Raw genomic sequence first — 26,910 nt, forward strand, 5'->3', positions numbered from 1 at the left:
GAAAATTCCAGAAATTTGAGAGGCATTTGAATGAACATAGGGAGGAAAAGAAAATTAAGCAGCAAAATAAGAAACAACAAAACACAGAATCAGATGAGTCAGAAATTGAAAATCAGGTAAATATCACTGTTTCTAAAAAGAAGGATGTTCTTTTTATTTGGTATGGCAACTATCATAAAATATGTTGATGAGCAGGTTATAACGTCAAGTTTCCAAGAGCTAAAATTAAAAATATAGCACATGCAATTCAAAAAAAGAAAAGAAAAGTAAATGAGATCATAATTGTGGTAGATACTAATGACTTAACTAGTGATCAGTTCAGTATGAGAGAAGTTGTGAAAAGGAAGAGGCAAAATGGCATGAAGAGGCATGAAAGGGAAGAGGCAAGAGTGAAGAGTGAGAAAGCGAAAATAGTAAGTATATCACCTCGATATCAAAAAATTAATTAAGAAGTGCTATGATGGCAAACAATTCGAGCATAGGCTGTGTAGAAGGAATAGATACGAGTTTTTGGACATGTGGGGTGAGTCCGAGGGAAGATTAGATTTGTATAAGAGGAATGGCATACATCTGAATGCTTTTGGTATAGGGGGAGTCATGAAAAAATAATAACTGGTATGAAGCCTAACATGGACAGTCAGGAGAAACTAAATTATAATGGAAGGAATGAAGAGAATATGAGTGTAAGAGCAGTAATCTATGGTAACTGTGTCAATGACAGAAATGGGCATTATCATGGAAATGATATGAGGAGGGAACAATTTCAACTTTGTATTTCCGGTTTGGACCCATCAAAGATGTGCAAAGATGTCTGTATAAGTAAGGAACTAGATAAGAACAGAGATCTGCAAGTTGTTGAACAGTGTCATGCAGACAGCAGAGAAGAGTATACAAAAGAACATACATATAATGTCTATATACGAATGCTAGGAATATTAGAAACAAAGGGATAGAGTTTGTTGCCTTGGTCAATATGTTGGGACTTCAGATTATAGGCATTAGTGAGACCTGACTATCAGAAGCAGACATACTAACTGGTATTGAGTGCAAATGGTACAGCATTTTTAGGAAGGATAAACAGAATAGCAGAGGAGAGACCATGCTACTAATGATATTGGATAACTTGAATCCAGTTAGTGCTGGTAACTATGAATGTGGTACTAGAAAGAGTATTTCATGTGACGACGAATTTGAAGTCATCTGGTGTCAGGTGGAATCTAACAAGATCAATTATATAGTGGGGTGTTGTTACAGACCTGGTGGATCGGTTGCTAGTGATGAAGAAATGCATCACCAAATAGAGACAATGGACATGAAAAGAGTAATCATAATGGGAAACTTTAATTATCCAAATATTGATTGGGTAGCAGTAAAATCTTATGAAAAGAATGAAACTCAATTTATTGAGCTGTTTCAAGACAACTTCCTCAAGCAGCATGTGACAGAAGGAACTTGAAGTCAAAGAGCATAAGATTTGATAATAGTGTCAGAGGGTGTTTCAGTTAAAGACATAACTATTCTGAATCCAGTTGGTTAGTGTGATCATGCATTACTCACTTGGGAAGTGACTAAGTTTATGAATGTTCCTTCAGAAAACGTTACATGCTAAACTACAAAAGCAGGAAATTATCACCAACTGAGGTGTATACAAAGTTCAGCAGAATGGTATCGTTTGCTGGATGTGAAGGATATCGACAGTGCATGGGAAGCATTTCAAAAAGACTTAAATGATGCAATATCAGAATGTGTCCCAAGAGTTCAAAGAATAAATATGTAAGAGCCAAATGGATGCATAAACCTATTAAGCAAGAGATTCATAAGAAATGGATAATGTGGAAGGAATACAGTTTGCATAAGGATGATGTCCTTTATGAAAATTATAAGCAGAAGGCCAGAAGAGTCACAACTGTTGTACAGAAAGCTAAGTTTATGAATCATCTGGTTCTGCAAGCTAAGATAACCCATGAGAATTCTATCAATATGCTGCAAGTAAAAGAAAGAATGAATATGAAAGAATAACTCTTCTGAATGCAGATAGTGTGAGGGTGACAGATGCAGACCCTGGTTGTTCAACTAATGAGTGCCTATTTTGCTAAAAGATATCAACCTGGTGTATGGAACATTGCAGTCACTGATACCTCTTCTGAAGAAACTCAGGTGTATGAAGGAGAGGTATTAGAGTTATTCCAGAAACTGAATAAGAATTCAGCAATAGGGACTGATGGGATATCAGCACAGGTGCTAAAAGAGTGTTCAGCTGAACTAGCTGTTCCTTTGACCAGGCAATATAATTTGAGTCTCAGAACATGGAAGATTCTGCAGGAATGGAAAGACTGTATAGTAATCCCACTGCACAAGGGTGGTACAAAGACTGATGTATCCAAATATTAACCAATCAATATCTCAAGAGTGGTGGTGAAGATTTTGGAAAAATTTGGGCCTGCATTCAGAAATGGGTTGATGGATAATCTCTACTTTGCAATGAACAGCATGAGTTTACTAAGAGAAGGTCATGTTTTAGCAATGTGCTCACATTCTATAATAATGTTATCATTGAACTAGACAAGGGGAATGGATACACCATGATACTTTTTTTATTTTGCTAAGGCTTTTGACAGAATACAACATGGAAGACTGTTGCATAAATTTGATCAGTCCTTGATCCACTATTATTCAATCTATACATTAATGACCTTAGGAAGGATTTTACAGGTGACATACAGCTATTTGCTGATGATGCAAAGATAGGTAGGGTAATCAGGAATGCTGCTCATATGCAATACTTGCAGAATGATTTGAACAGCCTGCAATTGAGGGCATTGGAAAATGGATATCAGTTCAATGTCAGTAAATATAAAATCATGCACTTTGGAGTGAATAGATATCCAATGCTGTATTATATTGGTGGGATTATGCTAGAAGAAACTGATCATGCTAGGGATCTTGGAGTTTTAGTAGACAGGAAGTTGAAAAGTTAAAGGGTCATATAGCAAAAATTATAAATATAACTGAATAATTGCAATGTTGAAATAAACTGTGACATGTAAAAATAAAGAAGTCATTTTGCTCTCTACAAGACCTTGATAAGACCTTACTTGGACTATTGTGTGCAGGTCTGGTCTCTTGATTTCCGTTGTGGTTCAGATACAATGGAGAGAGTACAAAAGAGAGAGAGGTAAAAATGATATCAGGATTGTGGAATGCTAATTATGAAGACAGATTGAGAATTTTCAGACTGCAGATACTAGCAAACAGAAGAAAGAGGGGGGGGTGATATGATAGAGATATACAAATCTCTGAAAGGGTCATACAGGATTTCAGTTGATGGAATTTTTCATTTTATGGAGGATTGGGAAAGGATAAGAATGCATCCTTGGAAGCTGAGAATGAATTCTGATAAGAATGATGTGGTGGCTAGATTTTTCTCTCACAGGGTGGTGCATGATTGGAATGGATTGCCATTGCATGTGGTATGTGCAAGCAGTGTGAATGAATTCAAGAATAATATGATAGCTAGTGCATGTAGTATGTGATCACCCTTGATGAGCCCCTGACTCCCTGCGATCTCTTTTAAGAATAGTAATAATAATGAAATGATAATTTGGTAAGTATGCCAGATGACTTGAAAATGTTGAGTGACTACATGTGTTCATTCCAGCCTTTCAAAGGCTTGTGTCCAAAGGCATATAACATTTCCTAGGACATCTGCTGTTGATTGAGAGCATAAAAATTCAAGTTATTGAATTTAAAGATCATGAAGAAGTTGACTATGAATGATAATCTTATTTTTTTTGAGGTGAAGTGAGGGAAATGAGAAACTGATGGTTGACTTTAATCTAAAGGATGACTGAATACAGGCTTGTTCCCATACGCAGTAGTAGGACAGATACCAGACAAATAGTAAATGTGAAAACAATTTAATGTGTGTTGTTCATTCAGGAATGGGGAAGACATCCTTCCTGCCCCCTCTCCATCAGAGTGTGCCCCTGATCTCAGGTTGCACATGAATTTAATGGCCTCCAACCTAGTGTCAAAAGGGTATCATCCCTCCTGGACTTCTTTTTACTCAGCATTTACTTTTCACCTGGAACAACAAGGATCGTGTGGCCTGCTCTGGAGTAGGACAGATCACAAAAAGTGTACTACAGTCTCCACATCAACAAAACCTCAGGATATTCTCCTTGAACATTGAAGGCCCCTCAAGACACAAAATCAACATCATTGAAAAATATCCCAAAATAAGAGAATCGATGTCCTGCTACTTCAAGAGACTCACATACTTGACACCACCCCAAATAGACTTAAGATCCCTGGCCTCATTTTAGTGGCCCAGAGGTTCCATCCCATTCATAGTTTGCCTCCATCTCAGCCATGACCAAATCAGATGTTAAGCCGCCCCCCCACACACACATTCAGTTATCTATGCAGGCGATTTCAACTCCCACCACTCCACATGGGGGCTACCAATCTGGTGACCTTAACAGAGAATGATTGGCCAACTGCATGGATCCACAACTTTACACTCCCTAGAATCTATGCTCACAAACAGAAAATTTCGGGTCCATATTGGAGGAAGGAAAAGCAGACTCAGATTCCTTCAGAATGGCTTACCCCAGGGCTCTGTTTTGGCTCCAACTCTTTTTGACATCTATATCTCGGACATTCCCTCAACAAAATCAAGCATTACGTACACAGATGACATGGCAATATTCCACCAATTACCTTCTTTCGATTCCCTGGAGTTGCCCTGAATACAGATTTGAAGATCCTTGAGAAATATTTCAAGCAGTGGCAACTAAAGTCAAACCCTACCAAAACAGTGTCCACACCTTCCGATCTTAAAAGGAGGGAAAACTGCTAACTAAACTTAATTTTCTGTGGCAGCCCAATCAAGCATGATCGCCGTGATCAAAAGAATACATTAAGATGATGAACATAAGCATTCAATAGAAGTGTATTTAGTGAATGCAGACAATACACTGTTCAGGGATATATGCAAATATTTGATATCTATGTATGTATTTGTTTATTTTGAAATTAATATTTCTAGTAAAGCAAAAATGAAACATGAGAAGGTAAAAATCATTAGTATATTATATAGATTATGATGGAAATGAATTATGAATCAATGATTAGGTGTAGAAGGAATGGATATGAGTTTTTGGATGTGTGGAGTGACTTTGAGGAACACTGGATTTGTATAATACACTTGAATGTGTTTGGAATCAAGAGACTTGAAAAATCATTAGTTGATAAAAAAATTATTAACCGATATGAGATCTAACACAGAGAGTTAGAGAAACTGAATTCTGATGAGAATCTGTGTGTAAGAGCAACAATGTTAGGTAACTGTGCTAATGATGGGAATAGTTCTTATTATGGAAATGATTATGAAGAGAGAACGATTCTGTGTTTGCCCGATTCAGACCTATCAAGCATACATAAGATTTAGTACCAAAATAAAGGGCCAAAAGGCTTCAGTTTGGTGATGCAAAATTTATATGCATAGTATATTAGATCCAGCATTATTTCAAAGCAGTATGTAGATGGAAGTTTTGTAAGGTAAGTTGACCAGACAGCTTACGGGAATACAATCCCAGGCATTCACGAGTTGCCTTAGTGAGACTACTTAAGCCAGTTCTAACTTAAGTTCAACTTAATCGTCTATATATTCACCTTTTATTAGTCCATTTTGATAAGATTTCACTGGCCTGACAGCTGTTTCAAACTGGTTGGTTCTCTTTAGAGACCAGCCAGAAACCTTAAAAGAGCAAAAACTCTCGTTCAGTGCGTAAATGTTTGGGTCACATGAGAAACTATGAAAATTTCATAGTTTCTATATTCAGCTTTGAAATAATGCTGGATCTAATATCCACTTTGCTTATATAATAATGCATAAAGATGTCTGCATAAGTAAGGAACTAGATAAGAACAGAGATCTGCAAGTTGTTGAACTGTGCCATGTAGACCACAGACAAGAGTATACAAAAGAGCATGCAAGTAACTTATTACGTCTGTACACACAAATGCTAGGAGTATCAGAAACAACGGAGTAGAATTTGTTCATATGGTTAATATATTGAGACCTCATATTGTAGGCATTAGACTTGGCTCTCAGAAATGGACATACTAACTGGGATTGAGTGCAAGAATACAGTATTTTTAGGAAGGATAGACAGGATAAGAGAGGAGGGCGGGGCTATGCTGCTAATGATATCAGATGACTTGAATCCAGTTAGAGTTGAGGCTTATGACTTCAATAATAGTAACAGTTTTTTATGAGGTAGTGAGTTTGAAGCCATCTCGTATGAGGTGAAGTCTAACATAGTGGGGTGTTGTTACAGACTTGGTGGATCAGTTGCTAGGGAGAAAGAAATGCATCACCAAATAAATATGATGGGTGCAAAAAGATTAATCATAATGGAGAACTTCAATTATCTGAAAATTGATTAGATAGCTGTAAAATTGCACGAGAAGAATGAAACTGAATTTATTGAGCTGTCGCAAGAAACTTCCTCAAGCAACATGTGACAGAAGGAACATGTGGTCAAAGAATGTTAGATCTAATTATAGTGTCAGAGGAAGTTTCAGTTAAAGATGTAACTATTCTGCTTCCAGTTGGTGACAGTGATCATGTGGTACTCACTTGAAAAGTGGCTAAGTTCATGAATGTTCAATTCTGAAAAAAGTTACATGCTGAACTACAAAGGAGGAAATTATGACCAACTGAGGAGTATACTGAGTTCAGAAAAATAGGATCAGTTGCTGGATGGGAAGGATATTGACAGCACATGGGAAGTGTTTAAAAATACTTAAATGATGCGATATCACAATGTATCCCTAGAGTTTGAAGACAAATAGAGTAGGAGTGAAATGGATGTGTAATCTAATTAAGCAAGAGATGCATAAGAAAATGCTGATGTGAAAGGAATACCATGTGCATAATGATGATGTCAGCTATGATAATTATAACAGCAGGCCAGAAGAGTCACAAGTGTTGTATAGAAAGCTAAGTCTGGTTATGAACAGAAACTGGCTCTGCAAGTTAAAGACAACCCAAAAGAATTCTATCATTATGCTGCAGGTAAAAGAAAGAATGAATTTGAAAGAATAACTCTACTGAATGTCGATAGTATGTAGGTGACTGATGCAGAAGTGATTGTTCAACTAATGAGAAGTTGTTTTGCTAAAAGCTATCGACCTGATATATGCAAACATTGAACTCACTTCTATCTCTTCACTGTAAGAAGAAACTGATGTGTATGAGGAGGAAGTACTAGAGCTGTTGAACAAACTAAATAAGAATTCTGAAATAGGAACTGATGGGATATCAGCATGAATGCAAAAAGAGTGTTCAGTTGACTGGCTATTCCTTCGATCAGGCTATATAATTTGAGTCTCAGAACAGAGAAGGTTCCACAAGAGTGGAAAGAATGTATGCAAAGACTGTTGTATTCTACTATTGACCAATCAGTAGCTCAGGAATGTTAGTGAAGATTATGGAAAAGTTAGGGCTTGCAGTCAGAAATCAGTTGACAGAGAATCTCTACTTTGCAACAATTGACCAATCAGTATCTCAGGAATGTTAGTGAAGATTATGGAAAAGTTAGGGCTTGCAGTCAGAAATCAGTTGACAGAGAATCTCTACTTTGCAACAACAGCATGGGTTTATTAAGGGAGAGTCATGTTTTAGCAACTTGTCCCCATTCTATAATAATCTTACTACTGAGTTGGGCAAGGAGAATGGATACATCATGATACTTTTGGATTTTGCTAAGGCTCTTGAAAGAATACAGCATGGAAGACAGTTGCATACATTTGGAGAATATGGGATTGGATTATGGATTACTGGCATGGATAAGAGGATGGCTGACTGACTAATATCAAAAAAAGTTGTGGCATTTGAATTCGAATTCACAGCCTTTTGGCTGGAGAGTAGATACTCTAACCACTCAACCAATCAGGCCAGCCATAAAATTAACTCTCCCTAGCAGAATTGGACCTCAGTCTCTCGCATGACAAGCGGGGACACTATACTTCCTTGGTAGTATAGTGTCCCTGCTTGTCATGCGAGAGACTGAGGTCCAATTCTCTGCTGGGGAGAGTTAATTTTATGGCTGGCCTGATTGGTTGAGAGTTAGAGTATCTAATCTCCAGCCAAAAGGCTGCGGATTCGAATCCTGCTGTGGGCATGGATGTTTGTGAGTGTCTGTGAAAATACTAGTGGTGGTGGTGGGCAATAGATGGCATTGGCGGAGATGGTGTGCTTCACTGTAGTTGGTGGATTTAGTGGTAAAGATGGAGAGTTGTAGAGTAGGTACCCTACCTCAATGAGTCACTGGACTCCTTGGAGATGTCACGTAATAATAATAAATAAAATACAAGCAGTGAGTATCATCAATTGTTTAAGGAAATTAAGAACGTATCTGTTAATAAATAAAAATATTTACTTATTATTTCCTATATTTCACTGAAATTAAATTGGTATCTTCAGGGAATACACTTGTGTTAGACAAGCGCATGCAGGCACACTTCAATAACAAAGATGGAAAATAGAAAAGATAAAGGCTGAAGTCATATCTGCAGGACATGTAATAAATAATACAGAAATTATACTGAAAATTGGGCATTGGCAATGTAAAATTTGGGAAATGCTACCTCAGACTATTTCATCTGGAATCACATGAAGGCAGTATGCACAAAAGGCTAATGATGAGTAACTGCAGCATCAGAATATTTTGGACAGTGCAAGCTACATTTAAGAAGCCTGAATGGCAAAGAAATGGAACTAGCTGAGGAATTAGATAAGTACCAGATCGACATAATAGGGGTGACTGAAACAAAAAAGACAAAAAATGGTGACATCTTTCTGAGCAATAAATATAAAATGTTATATTCAGGCAATGATAATCAAGGAAAAGAAGGAGTAGCCGTAGTATTCAACACAAAATACGAAGCTAATCTTCTTGAATGGCAGACAGTCTCAAGTAGAGTGATGTGGGCAAATATCAGAATGGGGAATAGGACAAATGAGACTTATTTGTGCCTATGGTCCCACAGAAGGTTCTACTAAGGTAGAAGTGGAGGAATTTTTTTGATGCTTTAGAAAAAGCAACTGACACAATGAAAAAGGAAAAGTTGGTCCTTGTTGGGGATCTAAATAGCAGAGTATAAAATGATTGTCAGACATACAAAAATATTTTGGGAAAATTTGGAGAAAAGAGCAAAGCAAATAATAATGGCAAATACCTGTTGGATTTCTTCTCAGGAGATGGACTGGTTATTACTAACACCATGATCCAACATAAAAATGTGCACAAATTCACATGGAGAGAAGAGGCTAGGAATAAGAAAAGTCTCATTGACTATGTTATTGTTGATAGTTATGTTTTCTCCCTGGTGCAGGACACCAGATTGTACAGAGGATTTGAAATTAAAAGTGATCACTATTTAGTATTGAGCAGAATAAAATTGAATTTCATATCGAAAAGAATAATATGTAAGAAAATTTTAAAGAGAATAAAAGTTGAGCAGCTCTCAGATGTGAACTGTAGACCAAAATACACAAACATTATTCAAGAAGAAATGAAGGAGTTTGAGAACAGCAACCAAACCTTGCAGATTCAGTGGCAAGCCTCGAAGAAAACACTGCTTGATTTAGCCAGAGAGGCATGTGGTGAGGTTGTCTAAGAATAGAAAAATCAGAACTCCATAGTGGACACAGGAAGTTAAAGAGGCAATGAAGGAAAAGAAGAAAGCATATCAAAAGTTCCTGGCAAATAAGTCAGCTTGTGCTCTTAGAGAATATAGAGACAAATGTAAGAAAGCTAAACACTGTGTAAAACTTGCTAAACAAAAGTCATGGGAGGACTTTGGCAAGAACATAGAAAATAAATATCAAGAAGGTGGTAAGATATCCTGGAGGTTACTGAAGAAGCTTAGAAATGGAGGAAAGAGTACTGTAAAAGCAGTTAGAGATGATAAAGGTGACATAAAAATGGGAGATAAAAAATATCCTTGAAGTAAGGAGTAATTACTTCGAAAAATTGCTAAATGAAACAAGCAGTCATAGCACAGTGGTAAAAAACACTGACCAGGCACAATCAGGAATACATATCCATACCTGAAATAGAAAAAGCCATCAAAGGCTTGAAATGTGGAAATGCAGAAGTGGTAGATGATATTCTACCAGAAACGCTGAAGTATGGTGGTGGTGGTATAAAAGTCTTACAGTGGCTGCACTGCATAGTTCAGAAGGCCTGGACAGAGGGACAAATCCCTGATGATTGGAGTAGAGCTCTAATAGTTCCAATATATAAAAAGGAAATAAAACTGAATGTGAGAATTACAGAGGTATTTCCCTACTGAGTGTTCCTGGCAAGATCTATGCAAGTATACTTGAGAAACGGTTGAGAAGAATTGTTGAAGAAAAGATTGAAGAACAAGCTTGATTCAGGCCAAATAGAGGCTGTCAGGATCAGATCTTCACTTTACGACAAATAGTTGAGAGAGCATGGGAATATAACAAAGATTTGTATTTAAGTTTTGTCGATCTGGAAGAGGCATACGACATGGTGCCAAGAGAGAAGCTATTCAAAACACTACAGTTATATGGTATCAATGAGGCATTATATCAAGCAATACTAAGTCTTTATTTGAGTTGTAAATCAGCAGTTAGAATTGAAGGAAGATGGTTTAATATTAAATCTGGTGTGAGACAAGGATGTACATTATCCCCTCTGTTATTCATTATCTATATGGATCACATTATGAAGTAAAGTGGTATTAAACATGATATCAAAAATAGAGATGTTAATGTCAGCTCTTTGCTTTATGCGGACGATATTATACTTCAAAATAAATTCGCTACAAGTCTGCAAGATTCCCTGACTAAATTGAATAACTGTTGTAATAGATATGGTATGAAGGTCAGCAATAAAAAGACAAAGACAATGAAAATAGGCAGAATCATTGAAAATGTCAACTGTGTTGTGAATGGAGAACCTGTGGAACAAGTAAAACATTTCAGTTACTTAGGCACGATTTTTACTGAAGATGGTAAATTAAATATAAAAATAGACAACAGAATCAGCAAAGCTGGTATGGTGGGAAGTCAATTGAATAAATTCATATGGAATAAGAGAGAAATTAGCCAAAACACTAAATTAGCTGTATACAAGACAGTGCTCAAACCAGTTTTAACTTATGGATCTGAGAGCTAGGTCAGAAGTAAAACACTTGACCAAAGACTAGAGACTGCAGATATGAGAGTTCTGAGAAAGATTAAAGGCATGAACAGATGGCATCAATGACAATATCATATTAAAAACATGGATATTAGGAAAGAACTTGACATTGTCAGCATCCAGGAGTGCGTTAGAAGAGCTAATCTCAGATGGTATGGTCACTTAAACAGAATGGACGAAGAAAGATTAGCAAAACAAGTGTTCTACACCAAGTTGGCAGCAAAATGACCCAGAGGAAGACCAAGATATAGGTGGTTTGATAATACGGTACAAAGTGCCTTAGACGATAGAAATATAAGATCTGATAATGTTGGAGTCTTGACAAGTAACAGACTGATTTGGAGGAAAATTGTAGATAGGGAGTTAGTAATGACGTAAATTTTTCATGTAGTACTATCATATCCTGTACACCCCTTGAGGGTACATGTCAGGAATTTGATGATGATGATAAAATTAATGTAACACCACATAAACAGACATTGATAAATAACTGAAAAGCGTTGTATGAGAGAATGCAGCATTGTATGAATGGGCATTAGTCATAACTAAAAAACGTCATATATGAGTGCATCATCGTAAAGTGAGGCAGTTTAAGGCAAATTATTTCTGTATAATGGAAGAAATTCATTTCAACTACTGCATGAAGATTTTTCTCATGCAGTAGTTGAAATATATTACTCACTCAATCCAGAGTAGATGTTATTTCATGGCCAAATAAAGTGTCTTTGCACATCACGATTTGCAAGCACATGAAAGCAAAAGTTTGCAAGAAGTACAACACCTTAAAGAGGCAGACAAAACCTGTCTTTCTAAGGTTAGAAAATTTAAGAGACAGATTTTGTTTATGCATCTAGCAGCACAGATGTAAATGAATTTACTTAGTTCTTTCTTTTAGGCTTATGCGGTGATCAGAATGCATTTCGTAAAACCATTGAGTGTTGATTTCGGTTTATATTAAACTAAAATTTTACTCAAACACGGTGGTTGTCTGCATAATTTTCCAAAATGAGTTTACTTAGTATTCTCCACACAACCACTTCAAGAACTTCAAGGAATGTGAATATTTATCATGGCTTGTCCTAGAATGCTTCATGCTGCTCCAAAAACTGCTCTATTATTTTTTGTACTTGTTGATTAAATCACTTCAAATACGACACCAAATGATCAGGTTTCTTGCAGATGATGTGCATAAATAAAAACTATTAAGAGAATATAGTCAGGAAATTGCAGTAATCTTCAACAGCAGCCCTCACATGAAAATGAAGCATATAGCAGCAAACTCCTCCTTTGAAAACTTAACCACTATATTTTCAATGAAAGCACACAGTGAAAACAATAAAAAACAGAACAGAGAACTATTTATAGGCTCCAAGAACACCTGCAAGAACTCAACTATGATGCATGTACAATCAGGCAGCACTGCTGTTACCAGCAGCCAAATCATGAAATAATGTCCCCCCCACCTACACGCACAAACACACAGTGAAGAATAAACCTGTGTAGTTTGGCAAATTCTTCCTAAGGCATCCTGTATATGAAGAACAAAAAATAATTCTAAAAAAATACTAACTTACCTTATATGTTTTAGATATATACTTTAGTAAAGATACAATCAAGTCAAAGTCTATTTCATTTTCATTATAGTTCTTAAGACCTTCTATAGTAAATTTGGAATATCTGGAAGGAGTAAAAAAAAAAGCATTAGTTGAAGGCTGCACAGTATATTCTTCCATATATAAAAAAAAGGCAGCAAATTATTAACATCATGCAGAAAAGCTGAATTCCTTAAACCAATCCTGGTAGTAAATGGGAGTAAATTCCAACCAAAGTGTGGTTGTGAAAATCAATGCAGCTATTGAAGTTCTGGTGTATTTGTAAATGAGGCATTAACACTTCTGGCAGTTGGTGAGGGTAATCATGAGATATTGAGAAGGAGTGGTCAATTAGGAAAGGATTACTGCCTTTATATATGGAAGTATAAGGTGGATGACTATGGGAAATTCCTTAGTCAACTATTGATAAAATGGGAAGATAAGCTGTGGGAGAAAGAGGTTGACAAAGAATGGGAACTCCGTTTATTCACCAAGAGTGAAGAGTTTTGCGAATAAATGGTGATAGCATGGTAAAGCTGGAGAAATTTCAATATAACAGGAGATTGGCAAGTCAAGTCAAAGAAAATACTGCATAGAAGATGGATTTAAAAATCCATCTTCTATGCAGTATGCAAGAGGGAAATGAACTATGAAAAGGAAACACTTATGGCAGAAAGAATGTGGTAAAGGATGTGATGGATTATATAACGAACACTTTGTCGCATAATGTCATATTGGCGTGAATAATCCTGTGTAACATCTAAAAGAGAGATACATGTGAGAAGGATTTGGTGTGAAAGAATGAGAGGTGCAGTACATGTTTAGTCAGCTGATTATTAACAAGGATAGGTTTTAATGTTAATACAGTAATAATGTGGGAATTAAAGAGGATTTATCATGGGAGGTCAAATTCTTTCATCCACTATACAGATCATACCTTTCTTTGAAATATTCAGTGTTGGAGCATTGATCACTTACTATAGCAGCACGCATGCACACACACACGCGCACACACTCTCTCTCTCTCTCTACTCATTCACCATGCAAAAAATCTCATCTCTCTCTACATTACCTCTTATGGTTCCCTGGGACCTCTAGTTCTCCAACCATGTATTATCCTGCAATATTTCCCCTAAATCTATCTGATCGACTCCTCTCACTAATTTGTATGTCTCAGTTATATCACCTCCTCCCAGAGGAGTAGCTAGGGGGGGGGGGGGGGCGGTCTACCCCGAGTGGTACTTTGAACCTTTTTGAGCTTTTGCAGTTAATGCTAAAATATAGTCTCGAGAACTCATTTCCAAATATTGTAATACTACTGCAAATTTTCCTCACAATTGTTGTAACTGTTGCTAGTTGTGAGAGGAGTTTTTCTATATAAAATTGATTAAGAATTACCTAGATTACTATGAAATAGACTTCGGCAATGTCATTGACGATTTTGCTACAGAAAAGCAAAAAAAATAACATTTTAGAATGTTGAAATTAAAATTTTGCTTCAAAAATAAATATAGGGTTTTAATTTATTTCCCTATAGTCGTTTTGACTTTTTGTAGTATTTTTGGTGTCTATTGAGAGGGGTGGCAAAATCTCTAACTTCACCACTGCCTGCTCCTATATATACTAAGCTCTGCAGAGCACATACCCTTAATGTGTTCTCCCACTCTCAACATTCCAGAGTCCCAAGGTAATCTTACTCGCTCCTCTCTCTCAAACAAAAATTTTTTTCAGTTAGAACCGTGTCATCTGCATATCTTAATTTATTAATATTTCTGTCCCCTACAGCAGTGCTTCCGAAACTTCTGGTCAGGGCCTCCTTTGGAAAAATTAAAATATTTTACGCATCCCCCCCTCGGAAAAGAAATCATAATATAGACATATATTATTATAATATTTATTGTATTTATATTCAATACAAAACATATGCAGCGATTATTGCAAAAATCAAATGCAAATATTACATTTTTAGCATCTTACATATACATTTGACATGGCACATTATCTCATATTTTTATATAGATAGATATATTGTTATTGTACATTTGCAGCACAAGCACATGAAATGTAAAATGATTAGTAATAAAGAAAGAATTAAAAACACGAAAGAAGTTTAATAGCAATTTAATATGATGGATGTGTTTCAATACTGCTACACCAAAAGTCAATATCAGGTGAAATATTTGAAACTGCAATTCTTAGATTTCTGCTTTGAAATGAAACTTATATGAATAAGCATATATTTACTAATATTCATTACGTGCCGAAATATGGAGGAAGCAAAATTTGTGAACCCACACCAATGTGTGATTTTTTTTTCATTAAAATATAAAAAAATAACAAAACCTACGGCCCCCCCAAGGGGTCTGCAACCCACAGTTTGGAAAGTGCTACCCTACAGTGATTCATTTGAGGTTACTAATTTTATTAAATATTTCTTCTGTGTACAGGTTAAAGAGAATCGGAGACAAGATACAGCCTTGTCTCACACTTTTCTGAACTGGGAATTCTTCTGAGGTCTCTCTATTCTCAAAGATGCAGTCTGTTCTCAGTATGCAGTGTAGCCACTGCAAAATTTTCATACCTCCATATCTGAGCATTTCTGCTCAAATTTCATCTACTCTAGCTCCTTTCTGCATTTCGGTTTTTTTTTCTACCTCAAGTATTTACACCTATCCTGTTTGCTAGCTCGTGAATATTTTCTACTACTGTTCTATCATTGCTTGTTTCATTTAACAGTCTTTCAAAGTAATTACTACAAGCATCTAGAATATCCTGATCTTGAGTTTCATGTCATCTTTGTGATCTTTGATTCCTTTTAAAACAAGTTTTTTTAATAGCTTCTAAAACATTTTGCCACCTTCCTGATATTTATCTTTTGTATTAGAAGGAATATACCTATAGTCTTCCCACGCTTTTTTTAGCTAATTTTACACATAAGTTCTCTTACATTTTTCTCAGTTTTTCTTTCAGGGCATCTGCCAACTGATCTGCTATAAATTTCCAGTATACTTTCTTCTTTTCCAGGACTGCTTTTTAACTTCATGTATTTACCATGGTGGTGTTTTTATTTTTCTATCCTTGTAGACAATTTTACCCCATGCCTCCTTAGTTCAGTCATTTAACTAGGTTTCCTTTGGAGTTTGCACTGAGACTTCAAGGTTTGGTTCTTGTTTTCAAACTGTTTAATTTATTCTTGAATGTTTGTATAGTTCAGTCTACAGTTTATCTGTAAAAGCTACTCAACTTTAATTATTTTAAAAAGTTTTCACATAGTGTTGTTTTGAATGTGACATTCATTATTATCCTAAGTAAAACGAAGTGATGAATATTTCCAATTACAAATCCTCTGTATAATCTTGTATTATAAATAAACATGAGGATATCGCTATAAAAAAATAAGAAAGTGTCAGTGGCACTTTAAGGAATACTACCCCAAATAAGCTATGATATGACCTTGCATCAGCTACAGGAACATTGGTATCTTCTTCCACTGGTTGCAGAAGGCTTCAGGTGGTCTTGCATGCTAGGTGATAGCAGTCTGAATGCTCCTGTCCTCATGTCACAGGAAAAAATGTTTGAAATGGGTAAAACTCCATGTCGACTGGACCCAAGAGCAATGGGGATCAGTATGACTTATAGAACAAGTCCCAATTTGATCTACAAAGTGATACCAGTCATACTCTGATCTGGGGAGAACACATTATCTTTCCTCTAATATCTGGGAAACTGACACTTATGGTGAAGGTAGTGTGATGGTTTGAGGAGTTATCTTGTTAGGTTGATACACTGACCTGTATGTGCTTCCTGTAGAAACCATGAAGCTGCATTATAGAGGTCCTGAACTCCTAAGTTCATTCATATATGGGTGCCTATATGACAATGCTCGTCCTCACTGAGCGAAGTTCGTGACCCAATCTTCAAGAAGAAACTAAACTGGCTAGGGCTCTGACCTTATTCCTAATAAGCATATCTGGGATGCTCTGAGTAAACATGTTGCTAATCTCAACTCACCCACCCTTATCCCCAAAACCTTGAGGGACTTAGGAAAGTGTTAGGAGCAAATGGTTATTACCAATGAGCTTCTGGACACTATTTTTATAAACAGTATGAAACATCATTACGAGCAATGTATTGCTGTGAGGGATGACCACATTCCTTATTGAAAGATTTTGACAATCTCATGTATTTGACCATTTTCTTCATTTATCCATATGTTACTGAATTGAAATATTTATTTACAATATTTGTGGATGTTTCTTTCACATCTCATTTATTATTATTATTAAGAGAGACCTCCAAGGAGTCAAGGACTCATTGAGGGAGACATATACTACACGCACCAGCTATCATACTTATTCTTGAATTCATTCAACACTGCTTGCACTCACAACATCCAATTGCAAACCATTCCAATCGCGCACTACCCTATAAGAGAAAAATCTAGCCCTCAACCCTTCTTAGCAGCATTCATTCTTAGCTTCCAAGGATGTTCTCTTGTCCTTTCGCCACCCTTTATAAATTGAAAAATTCCATCAATTGAAATCCTGTATGACCCTTTCAGAAGTTTGTAAGTCTCAATCATATCAGTACTCTTTCTCCTGTTTGCTAGTGTGCGCAGTCTACAAATTCTCAATCTGACTTCAAAATCAGTATTCCACAATCCTGATATTTTTTTAACACTCTCCTTTGTACTCTTTCCAGCATATCAGAATCGCAACAAAAACCAGGAGACCAGATCTGCACACACTAGTCCAAGTGAGGCCTTATCATGGCCTTGTAAAGAGGCAAAACGATATCCTTATTTTTACGTGTGAATGTTCATTTCAGCATTGCAATTATCTTTTGAGTTGTATTTGCAATCTTTGCTACATGGCCACTGAACTTCAACTTACTATCTACTGACACTCCAAGATCCCTAGCCTCGTCAGTTTCTTCAAGCATAATCCCACCAATATAATATGACATTGGATATCTAATTATGCTGAAGTGATGACTTTACATTTACTGAATTACACTGACATCCATTTTCTCATGCACATAATTGCAGCCTATTCGAATCATTCTGCAAGTACTGCATATCAGCAGCATTCCTGATTACCCAACCTATCTTTGCATTATCAGCAAATAGATGTATGTTGCTTATCGAATCCTTCCCAATATCATTAATGTATAGATTGAATAGCAGTGGACTAAGCAGTGTCCATTGTAGTCATTCTCTGGTGGCAATGCCACCAGAGAATGACTACAATGCTATCAGTGTGCCCTGTAGGGCCCTCAAGGAAAGCACTTTTATATCCTTGGTGTAAGCCCAAGCTGTTTTAAGTCTTTATAACTATCTGCGCTCCATACGCCATGTAAAGAGATGGTGGCGCTGGTAAATCTCGGAATTGCCTCATGCTCCTCCTGTATCTTACTAACTAGATCTTGGTTATTTTTATAATAGTTCACTTTATTATTATGACTATAGGCTAGTGTGCACTCTGTTCCCAGCACCTGGACATCAACTACCCAAACGTCACCATCTCTTTTAATCACTAAGCCTGGCTGACGCAAACCCGCGGAGGTCCTATAATGTGGTTTCACCGCGGTCTCCCAACCTTTGTTCTTAAAGCGGTTGTTCAGAATGGAGACCACGATGTCATGCCTCTGTAGGTGGGTGCCCATGGGTGCAGAAACAACACTGGGCTATATGAGACAATGTCTGGCTGTAGTGGCAGCCAGCCCTACAGTTTGAGTCATCACTACCCCATCGAGCTGTGCGGGCTCGAGTGGGCAGGGAATTGATCCTCGTCCTGATGCCATCCCTTACCCAATCATGCCGGGGAGGCACCAGATATGACTCTTTTAAAGGAGCACCATCTACAGAACAGTGCAGCAGAGATGCCCACCTCGTGTTCTGTGGGTGCTGACTCAATTAAGGTACCTTAAATGAGTCAGCACCCACAATTAAGGTACCTTGAAAATGGGACCAGCCTTTAGCCCACCCAAAGTCTTCTTGTATTAATCGGCTATAGAAAGCCTTTCTGCAGATAGGGGAAGAAGATAGTTCTAACTTCGCGATTCTGGACAGCCACAGGCGTGGGATCAGCCATCTAAGTGATGGAACCCCAAGCCCACCATCCTTCACCCTCGCATGAAAATATGCAGTAGGGGTGTCAGGCAGAAGTTGGAACCATAATCTCACGGCTGAACAGATAGCCCTGTCCATTCAGGATAGTACCCAGATATATGTCCTACCAAGCACCAACTTGTGGTAAAAGCGAGGTAGGAGATAGTGGGAAAGGAGAAACGGTCTCTGCTGGGGCTTGAAAGGAGCTTTCCTCAAAGAAGCGATCCCAGCTTCTAGGATAGAAGGAACAGAAGACCTTCCCTTTGGGGTGAACATGATACCAAGGTATCTCCACTCTTCCAGGATGGTCAAAGCATGCAACAGCCTCCGGTGCAGGGAAAACTCTATAGTCTCGACCTTAAGCTTCTTGTCACAACCAGAGGTGACAAGAGCTAAAGAGCAGGTCAAGGAGTTCCTGCAAGCCTACCTTAGTAGAGGCTACCAGAATAAGATCATCCGCAAAGGCCATAGCATTAAAGGAAGAAGCGCCTAGAGAGTAGCCTACATGGCTAAGAAGAGAGTGAAGAAACTCATCTATGATGCAGTAAAAGAAAATGGGAGATAGAGGAGATGCTATCAAAGGCCTTTTGGAGGTCCAGCAACGCCATATAGAGAGGCTTAAGGCAGCGGCGGGAATCAGAGAGAGAAGAGAAGAAAGAAGATATATATTCTCCGCACAGCTGTCCGAAGGGACAAAAGCTCTCTGTCTGTAATCATGCTGTATATGTGGCTGAAGTCATTTAACTAAGATTTTACGATAGAGTAAGTATCACAGGGGAGATGGTAATAGGTCTAAAGTCTGATGCACAGCTTGAAGTTTCTTTCTTCGGAATGAAGATAGTTCTTAAAGCATGTAGGTATGGTGGTATTAAATCTTACGGACTCACATCTCCCATATACCATTTTTTGATATCTGTCAGTCAGTCATGCATCCTCTTATCCATGCTAATATTCTATAATCCAAACCCATATTCTCCAATGCTGTATTCTGTCAAAAGCCTTAGCAAAATCCAAAAGTATCATGGTGTATCCATTCCCTTGTCTAGTTCAATGGTAACCTTATTATAGAATGTGAGCAAGTTGCTAAAAAATGACCTTCCCTTAGTAATCCATTGTTGCTTATTGAAAAGCAGAGATTCATTGTCAACCCATTTCTGAATGTGAGTCTTAACCAAGTTTTCCAAAATCTTCACCACCACTCCTCTGATACTAATTGGTCGATAGTCAGATACATCGGTCTTTGCCCCACCCTAGTGCAATGGAATTGCCATACATTCTTTCCATTCCTGTGGGATATTTCCTGTTCTGACTCATATTAAACAACCTGATCAAAGGAATAGTCAGTTCAGTTAAACACTCTTTTAGCACATATGCTGATATCCCATCAGTTCCTATTGCTGAATGCTTATTCAGTTTGTGTAACAGCTCTAATACCTCATCCTCACACACCTATGTTTCTTCATTCAGTGAAGAGGTAGCAGTGAGCTCAATGTTGTGTACACCAGGTTGATAGCTTTTAACAAAATGGGCACTCATTAGTTGAACAACCTCTTTGGCATCTGTAACCCTTACACCATCTGCATTTAGAAGAGTTATCCTTTCATATTCATTCTTCCTTTTATTTCCAGCATATCAATAGAATTCTTATGGGCTGTCTTTAGCATGCAGAGCAAGTTTCTTATTATACTCAGACTTTGCTTTCCGTACAACAGTTGCGACTATTCCAGCCTGCTGCTTATAATTTTCATAATGAACATCATTCTTATGCACAGGGTATTCCTTCCACATCATCCTTTTCTTATGAATATCTTACTTAAGATTACACATCCATTTCACTTCTACCCTATTTATTCTTCGAACTGTCGGGACACATTCTGATATCGCATCATTAAGTATTGTTTAAATGTTTCCCATACACTGTCAATATTCTTCCCATCCAGCAACTGATCCTATTCCACAGAACTCAGAATACTCCTCAGTTGGTCATAATTTCCTGCTTTATAGTTCACCATGTAACCTTTTCTGAAGGAACATTCATAAAACTTAGTCACATCCCAAGTGAGTACCGCATGATCACTGTCACCAACCAGAGGCAAAATAGTTACATCTTTAACTAAAACACCCTCTGACATTATAATCAAATCTAACACTCTTTAACCTCGAGTTCCTTCTGTCACATGCTGCTTGAGGAATTGAGCTGTTGTCCCGCAACAGCTCAATAAATGCATTTTAATTCTTCTCTTGAGATTCTGCTGCTACCAAATCAATAATTGGATAATTAAAGTCTCTCATTATGACTAATCTTTTTGCACTCATCTTGTCTATCTGGTGGTTCATTTCTTCATCAATAGCAACTGATCTACTATGTCTGTAACACCACCCCACTATATAATTAAATGAGATACTGTACAGTAGATCATGCCTCAGCAACTTGTTCAAGTTTTATAACACAGTAACGGCTGAACTGGATAAGGGGTAATGGGTTTACAGTGATACTGCTTGACCTGGCTAAGGCATTTGAGAGGATACCACATGGAATTCTAATCCGTAAACTACAACATATGGGAATGGATATAGGATTGGTGAGATGGATAGGTGGGTGGTTGATGGAGAGATATCAGAGAGTAGTTTATTCAGGAGTAGAGTCCAAAAGACAGCCTGTGACTAGTGGTGTGCCGCAGGGGTCTGTTCTTGGACCACTGCTGTTTAATTTGTTCATTAACGATATAGCGAAGTATCTAAGAGGAACAGTTCATTTGTTAGCTCATGATGCAAAGTTGGGTAGGGCAATAGTGAATGCAGAAGATGTCAAAATCTTGCAGGATGACTTGGATAGATTGGAGTTCTGGGCTAAGGAGAATGGATGTCAATTTAATGTGACAAAATGTAAGGTTATGCATTTTGGGGTGAAAAGATTAGCAGCAGTATACCACATTGGTGGATAGGGAGATGAAGTTTAGGAGGAACATTGCAAAAGTGGCTAAATCAGCTCATCAACTCACTTAGTTGTTGAAAAATACTTTGACGAGCAAACACAAGCAAGTTATTGTACTTCTGTACCGAGCCTTGATAAGACCTCATCTCGACTACTTGTGCCTAGATTTGGTCACCTAGGTTTCTTCTTAATGGGAAGGAGGTGGAGAGGATCCAGAGGCGAGTGACCAAGATGATAGCAGGTCTATGGAATGAACCTTATGAGAACAGGTTGAAGATTTGTGGGTTGCAGAAATTAGTTGATAGCGGAAAAGGGTAGATATGATTGAGACATACAAATTGCTAAAGGATTTCTACAGGATTAATTCAGAGGATATTTTTGAGATCAGGACTGGTGGTGAGAGAACTAGGGGGACACCTATGGAAGCTGGGCAAGAGTGTGGTTAGCAAGGGTGAACCTAGCAAGAGCTGGGTTCTTTACTTTTAGAGGGGTCAATGAGTGGAATAAGCTGCCAGGTTTTGTTGTGGGTGCAATGACGGTGAGTGAGTTCAAGGCAAGGTATGATAGATACTGTGAGAATGTCGTATAGTTGTGTGGACATGATGTTTAGGGCCTCCCTTGATGAGTCTAAGGACACCCTGGAGTCTCCTGTAATAATAATAATAATAATTTATCTTGTTAGATTCCACCTCACAGCAGATGGCTTCAATATAGGTCTCAACTGTAACTGGATTCAAGTCATTCAATATCATTAGCAGGATGCCCCCACCTCCTCTCCTATCCTCTCTGTCTTTCCTAAAAATCCTATCCTAAAAATATTATTATTATTATTATTATTATTTCAGGCAACTCCAAGGAGTCGACAGACTCATCGAGGGAGGCCCTAACATCATTTCAAGAACAACTATTCGACATTCACACAGTATCTATCATACCTTGCCTTGAACTCATTCACGGTCATAGCACCCACAACAGACTCTGGCAGCTTATTCCACTCGTTCACCACTCTCTGAGTAAAAAACCTAGCTCTAACACCACCCTGCTAACCACATTCTTGCCCAGCTTCCATGTATAGCCCCTAGTCCTCCCACCACCAGTCCTATTCTCAAAAATATCCTCTGAATTAATCCTATAGAATCCTTTTAGCAATTTGAATGTCTCAATCATATCTCACCTTTTCTGCCTATCAACTAGTTTTTGCAACCCACAAATCTTCAACCTGTTCTCATAAGGTTCATTTCACAGACCTGCTATCATCTTGGTCACTCGTCTCTGGATCCTCTCCACCTCCTCCCCATCAAGAAGAAACCCTGGCACCCATATCTGGGCACAGTAGTCTAGATGGGGTCTTATCAAGGCTCGATATAGAGGAACAATAACTTGTTTGTCTCTGCTTGTTAAAGTAATTTTCAGGAACCAAGTGATTTGATGAGCTGATTTAGCCACTTTTGCAATGTGCCCCCCTAAACTTAAACTCCCTATCCACCAACACTCCCAAATCCCTGGCCTCATCAATCTCCTGGAGTACGGTTCCACCAATGTGATATACTGCTGCTAATCTTTTCACTCCAAAATGCATAACCTTACATTTTGCCACATTAAATTGACATCCATTTTCCATAGCCCAATCCTTCAAACTATCCAAATCATCCTGCAAAATTTTGACATCCTGTGCACTCACAATTGCTCTACCCAACTTTGCATCATCAGCAAACAAGTGAACACTTCCTCTCAGATCCTTTCCTGTATCGTTAATGAACAAATTGAAAAGTAGTGGTCCAAGAACAGAGCCTTGCGGCACACCACTAGTCACAAGCCGTCTTTTGGACTCCACTCCCGAATAAACCACTCTCTGGTATCTCTCCATCAACCACCCTCCTATCCATCTCACCAACCCAATATCCATTCCCATCTGCTCCAGTTTACTGATTAAAGTTCCATGTGGTATCCTGTCAAAGGCTTTGGCAAGATCCAGTAGAATCACTGTAAACCCATTACCCTTATCCAGTTCAGCCATCACTGTGTTATAAAACGTGAGCAAGTTACTGAGGCAAGATCTACCATTCACAAAACCATTGTTACGTCTCTTGGTGTTTTCTTTTTATTTTGCTATTTATTATATTTATATCTTTATCCTTTCTTACTTTAACCTCTTCTATCAAATTCCTACCACTTGTACCCTTTGTTATATAGGTTGCGCCATTGTTATGTAACCTCCTCTTTGTTTTAATTTTATCGTTATGTTCCCCTTTATACTTTTCCTTACGTAATTTTAACCTTCTAAGGGCCACCAGAAATTACCTGTTCCCTGAATACTATGAGCTATCCTATTCACTCAGTCAAATTTATTTACTGTGCCAGCCTGGGCCTTAAGGGTAGAGATAAACTCAGCCTAAGAATAGTCATAGGATATCAGGTGCTACTAATAATCTTAACTAAAATTCAAAAGCCTTAGGTTTTCTGGTTTATTGCAGTCATGCCCTACTACTCTTAATTGGGATATCCCCGTGCACACATACAATCATAATAGGTTCGTATTTTATGAAGGGTCAGTCAGCATGATCAGAAACACAGATATGTAAAGTATCAAATAATTTTAATGAACTCATCATGCAATGCAATACAAAACAAAATAATTATTAATTCTAAATTAAACTTCATACTTTTCTCTCACCCTTAAATAATTATGCATTGATTTCTAAATTTTAGCAAATTAAATATTTCAACATATTTGACATTCTTATCTACAACTCTATTGGACATTCAGGCATTTAGCACATTGATAATCTCTCTCTCAAATGAATCATGATAAAATCTCTATCAAACTGAAAGTTCTTAAAGTTCATTTCAAAAGGCATAGAGTCATTTACAAAATCTTAGTTCTTCACACTTCCTTCTATTACAAACTTAAGATACACTCTCTTCACACTATTAGCCAATTCTCAAAAGGGGCTAGAACAAGTGAAAGTACTTATCTACTCTTTATCGGTTTCTTTCCGTCCTTCCTTCTTTGTTACGAATCAGGCTATCTCGATTCTTTCGCCATGTGGGATACACGTGAGCTCTCCTGAGCCGGGCACTATCTCTCTGCTAAGGTTTTACGTCAATGACCTTCTCATTTGACGGCTACGCTAGATCTTGGTGAACTCTGCTGCAGTGCCATGCTGGAGCATCTCGAGAGTCAGCTCTTAAAAATAAGAGCTGAACTGCAATGAACACTTGTAGAACACGGAGAGAAATGCAGAAACAAGAAAACGGGGGTATTCAATTCCGTATTGCCGGTTTTTATACGCTCCCAAGAGCGCCACCTTTCCGAGTTTAAATTTCTCTTATCGTCTCACCTATTGGTCTCTGACTGGGTGACATCACCGATCAACGTATGGGACTTTCTATTTCCGAGAATGTATGCATCGTGATATTTTCTCAAATGTGATGATGCCCGGGGCCCTTTCGCTGCTCTTGTAGCGGTAGGGCGATCTTTGCCCTATGTTGCTGAATAACTTGCATTCTTTCACTTGTAGAAAATCACTAATTATTTCTCTTATAACTGCCCCTTTTTTCTGAGTTACATTCATGCTTGACATACAGATACATTAATTTTAATTCACATAATTCAAGGTTTAATATACAAGATGTTGTTTACAAAAAAAAAACATAGATATATTGTGCTAAAAGATAAGTATGCATATTTATTTTATTTTAATGTTAGATTCTGGAATGGTGACATCATACAAAATTGAGGTTGCCTATTTCAGATCTAACATCATGTTGTCCCCCATACTATATCCCATTTTATCTATCCAATCCTGTATTCTTCTCTTGACTAATTTCTCCAAGCCCTTGACAATGAATTCTGATATGCTAATCGGTCGGTAATTTACAACAGCAGTCTTGGAACCCCCTTTATGCAGTGGAACTATTTTCCCATCTTTCCATCCCCTCGGGACTAACCCAGACCCGAGACTCAAAATAATCATCATCATCAAATTCCTGCCATGTACCCTCAAGGGGTGTGTACAGGATATGATAGTACCACATGATAAAATTACATCATTACTAACTTCCTATCTAATATTCCTCCAAATAAGTCTGTTACTTGTCAAGACTACAACATTATCAGATCTTATATTTCTATTGTCTAAGGCACTTTGAACTGTATCAATCCACCTATATCTTGGTCTTCCTCTGGGTCGTTTTCCTGCCAACTTGGCAGAGAACACTAGTTTTGCTAATCTTTCCTCGCCCATTCTGTTTAAGTGACCATACCACCTGAGATTAGCTCTGCTAACACATTCCTGGATGCTGACAATGTCAAGTTCTTTCCTAATATTCTCGTTTTTAATATGATATTGCCATTGATGCCATCTGTTCATGTTTCTAATCTTTCTCAGGACTGTCATATCTGCAGTCTCTAGTCTGCAGATCAAGTGTTTTACTTCTGACCCAGCTCTCAGATCCGTAAGTTAAAACTGGTTTGAACACTGTCTTGTATATAGCTAATTTAGTGTTCTGACTAATTTCTCTCTTATTCTATATGAATTTATTCAATTGACTTCCCACCATACCAGCTTTGCTGATTCTGGTGTCTATTTCTATATTTAATTTACCATCTTCACTAAAAATCGTGCCTAAGTAGCTGAAATGTTTTACTTGTTCCACAGGTTCTCCATTCACAACACAGCTGACATTTTCAATGATTCTGCCTATTTTCAATGTCTTTGTCTTTTTATTGCTGATCTTCATACCATATCTATTATAACAGTTATTCAATTTAGTCAGAGAATCTTGCAGACTTGTAGCGGATTTATTTAGAAGTATAACATCATCCGCTTAAAGCAAAGAGCTGACATTAATATCTCCAATTTTGAATGCATTCCTTTAAAGGAATGAGGAGAACCGACCAGGGCTTCTGACCTAATGTCCAATCCTCACCTTCTCATGGTGCACCCTGTTGGATATCTACTTGGATACTGAATGAATGAGGATGGGCTGGCAATTTGGGACTTAGCCCACCCAATTGTATTCTAT

At 37.6% G+C, this 26,910-nt stretch overlaps 1 protein-coding gene across 4 annotated transcripts in view; it reads right to left on the reverse strand.

The window, feature by feature from the left end:
- Positions 1-26,910, reverse strand: part of LOC150107666 (ATP-dependent DNA/RNA helicase DHX36-like) — a 589,788-nt gene that overhangs the window by 317,194 nt on the left and 245,684 nt on the right. For all 4 annotated transcript variants that reach the window (XM_090391452.1, XM_090391454.1, XM_090391451.1 and 1 more), the window contains one exon: positions 12,821-12,923. In XM_090391452.1, coding sequence (XP_090247578.1) covers positions 12,821-12,923 — 103 coding nt within the window. The remainder of the gene's footprint in view (positions 1-12,820; positions 12,924-26,910) is intronic.

The sequence above is a fragment of the Typopeltis vanoorti genome, chromosome 4 (genome assembly GCF_054136105.1).
Source record: "Typopeltis vanoorti isolate ZY-2024b chromosome 4, IOZ_Tvanoo_1.0, whole genome shotgun sequence".
NCBI lineage: Eukaryota > Metazoa > Arthropoda > Arachnida > Uropygi > Thelyphonidae > Typopeltis > Typopeltis vanoorti.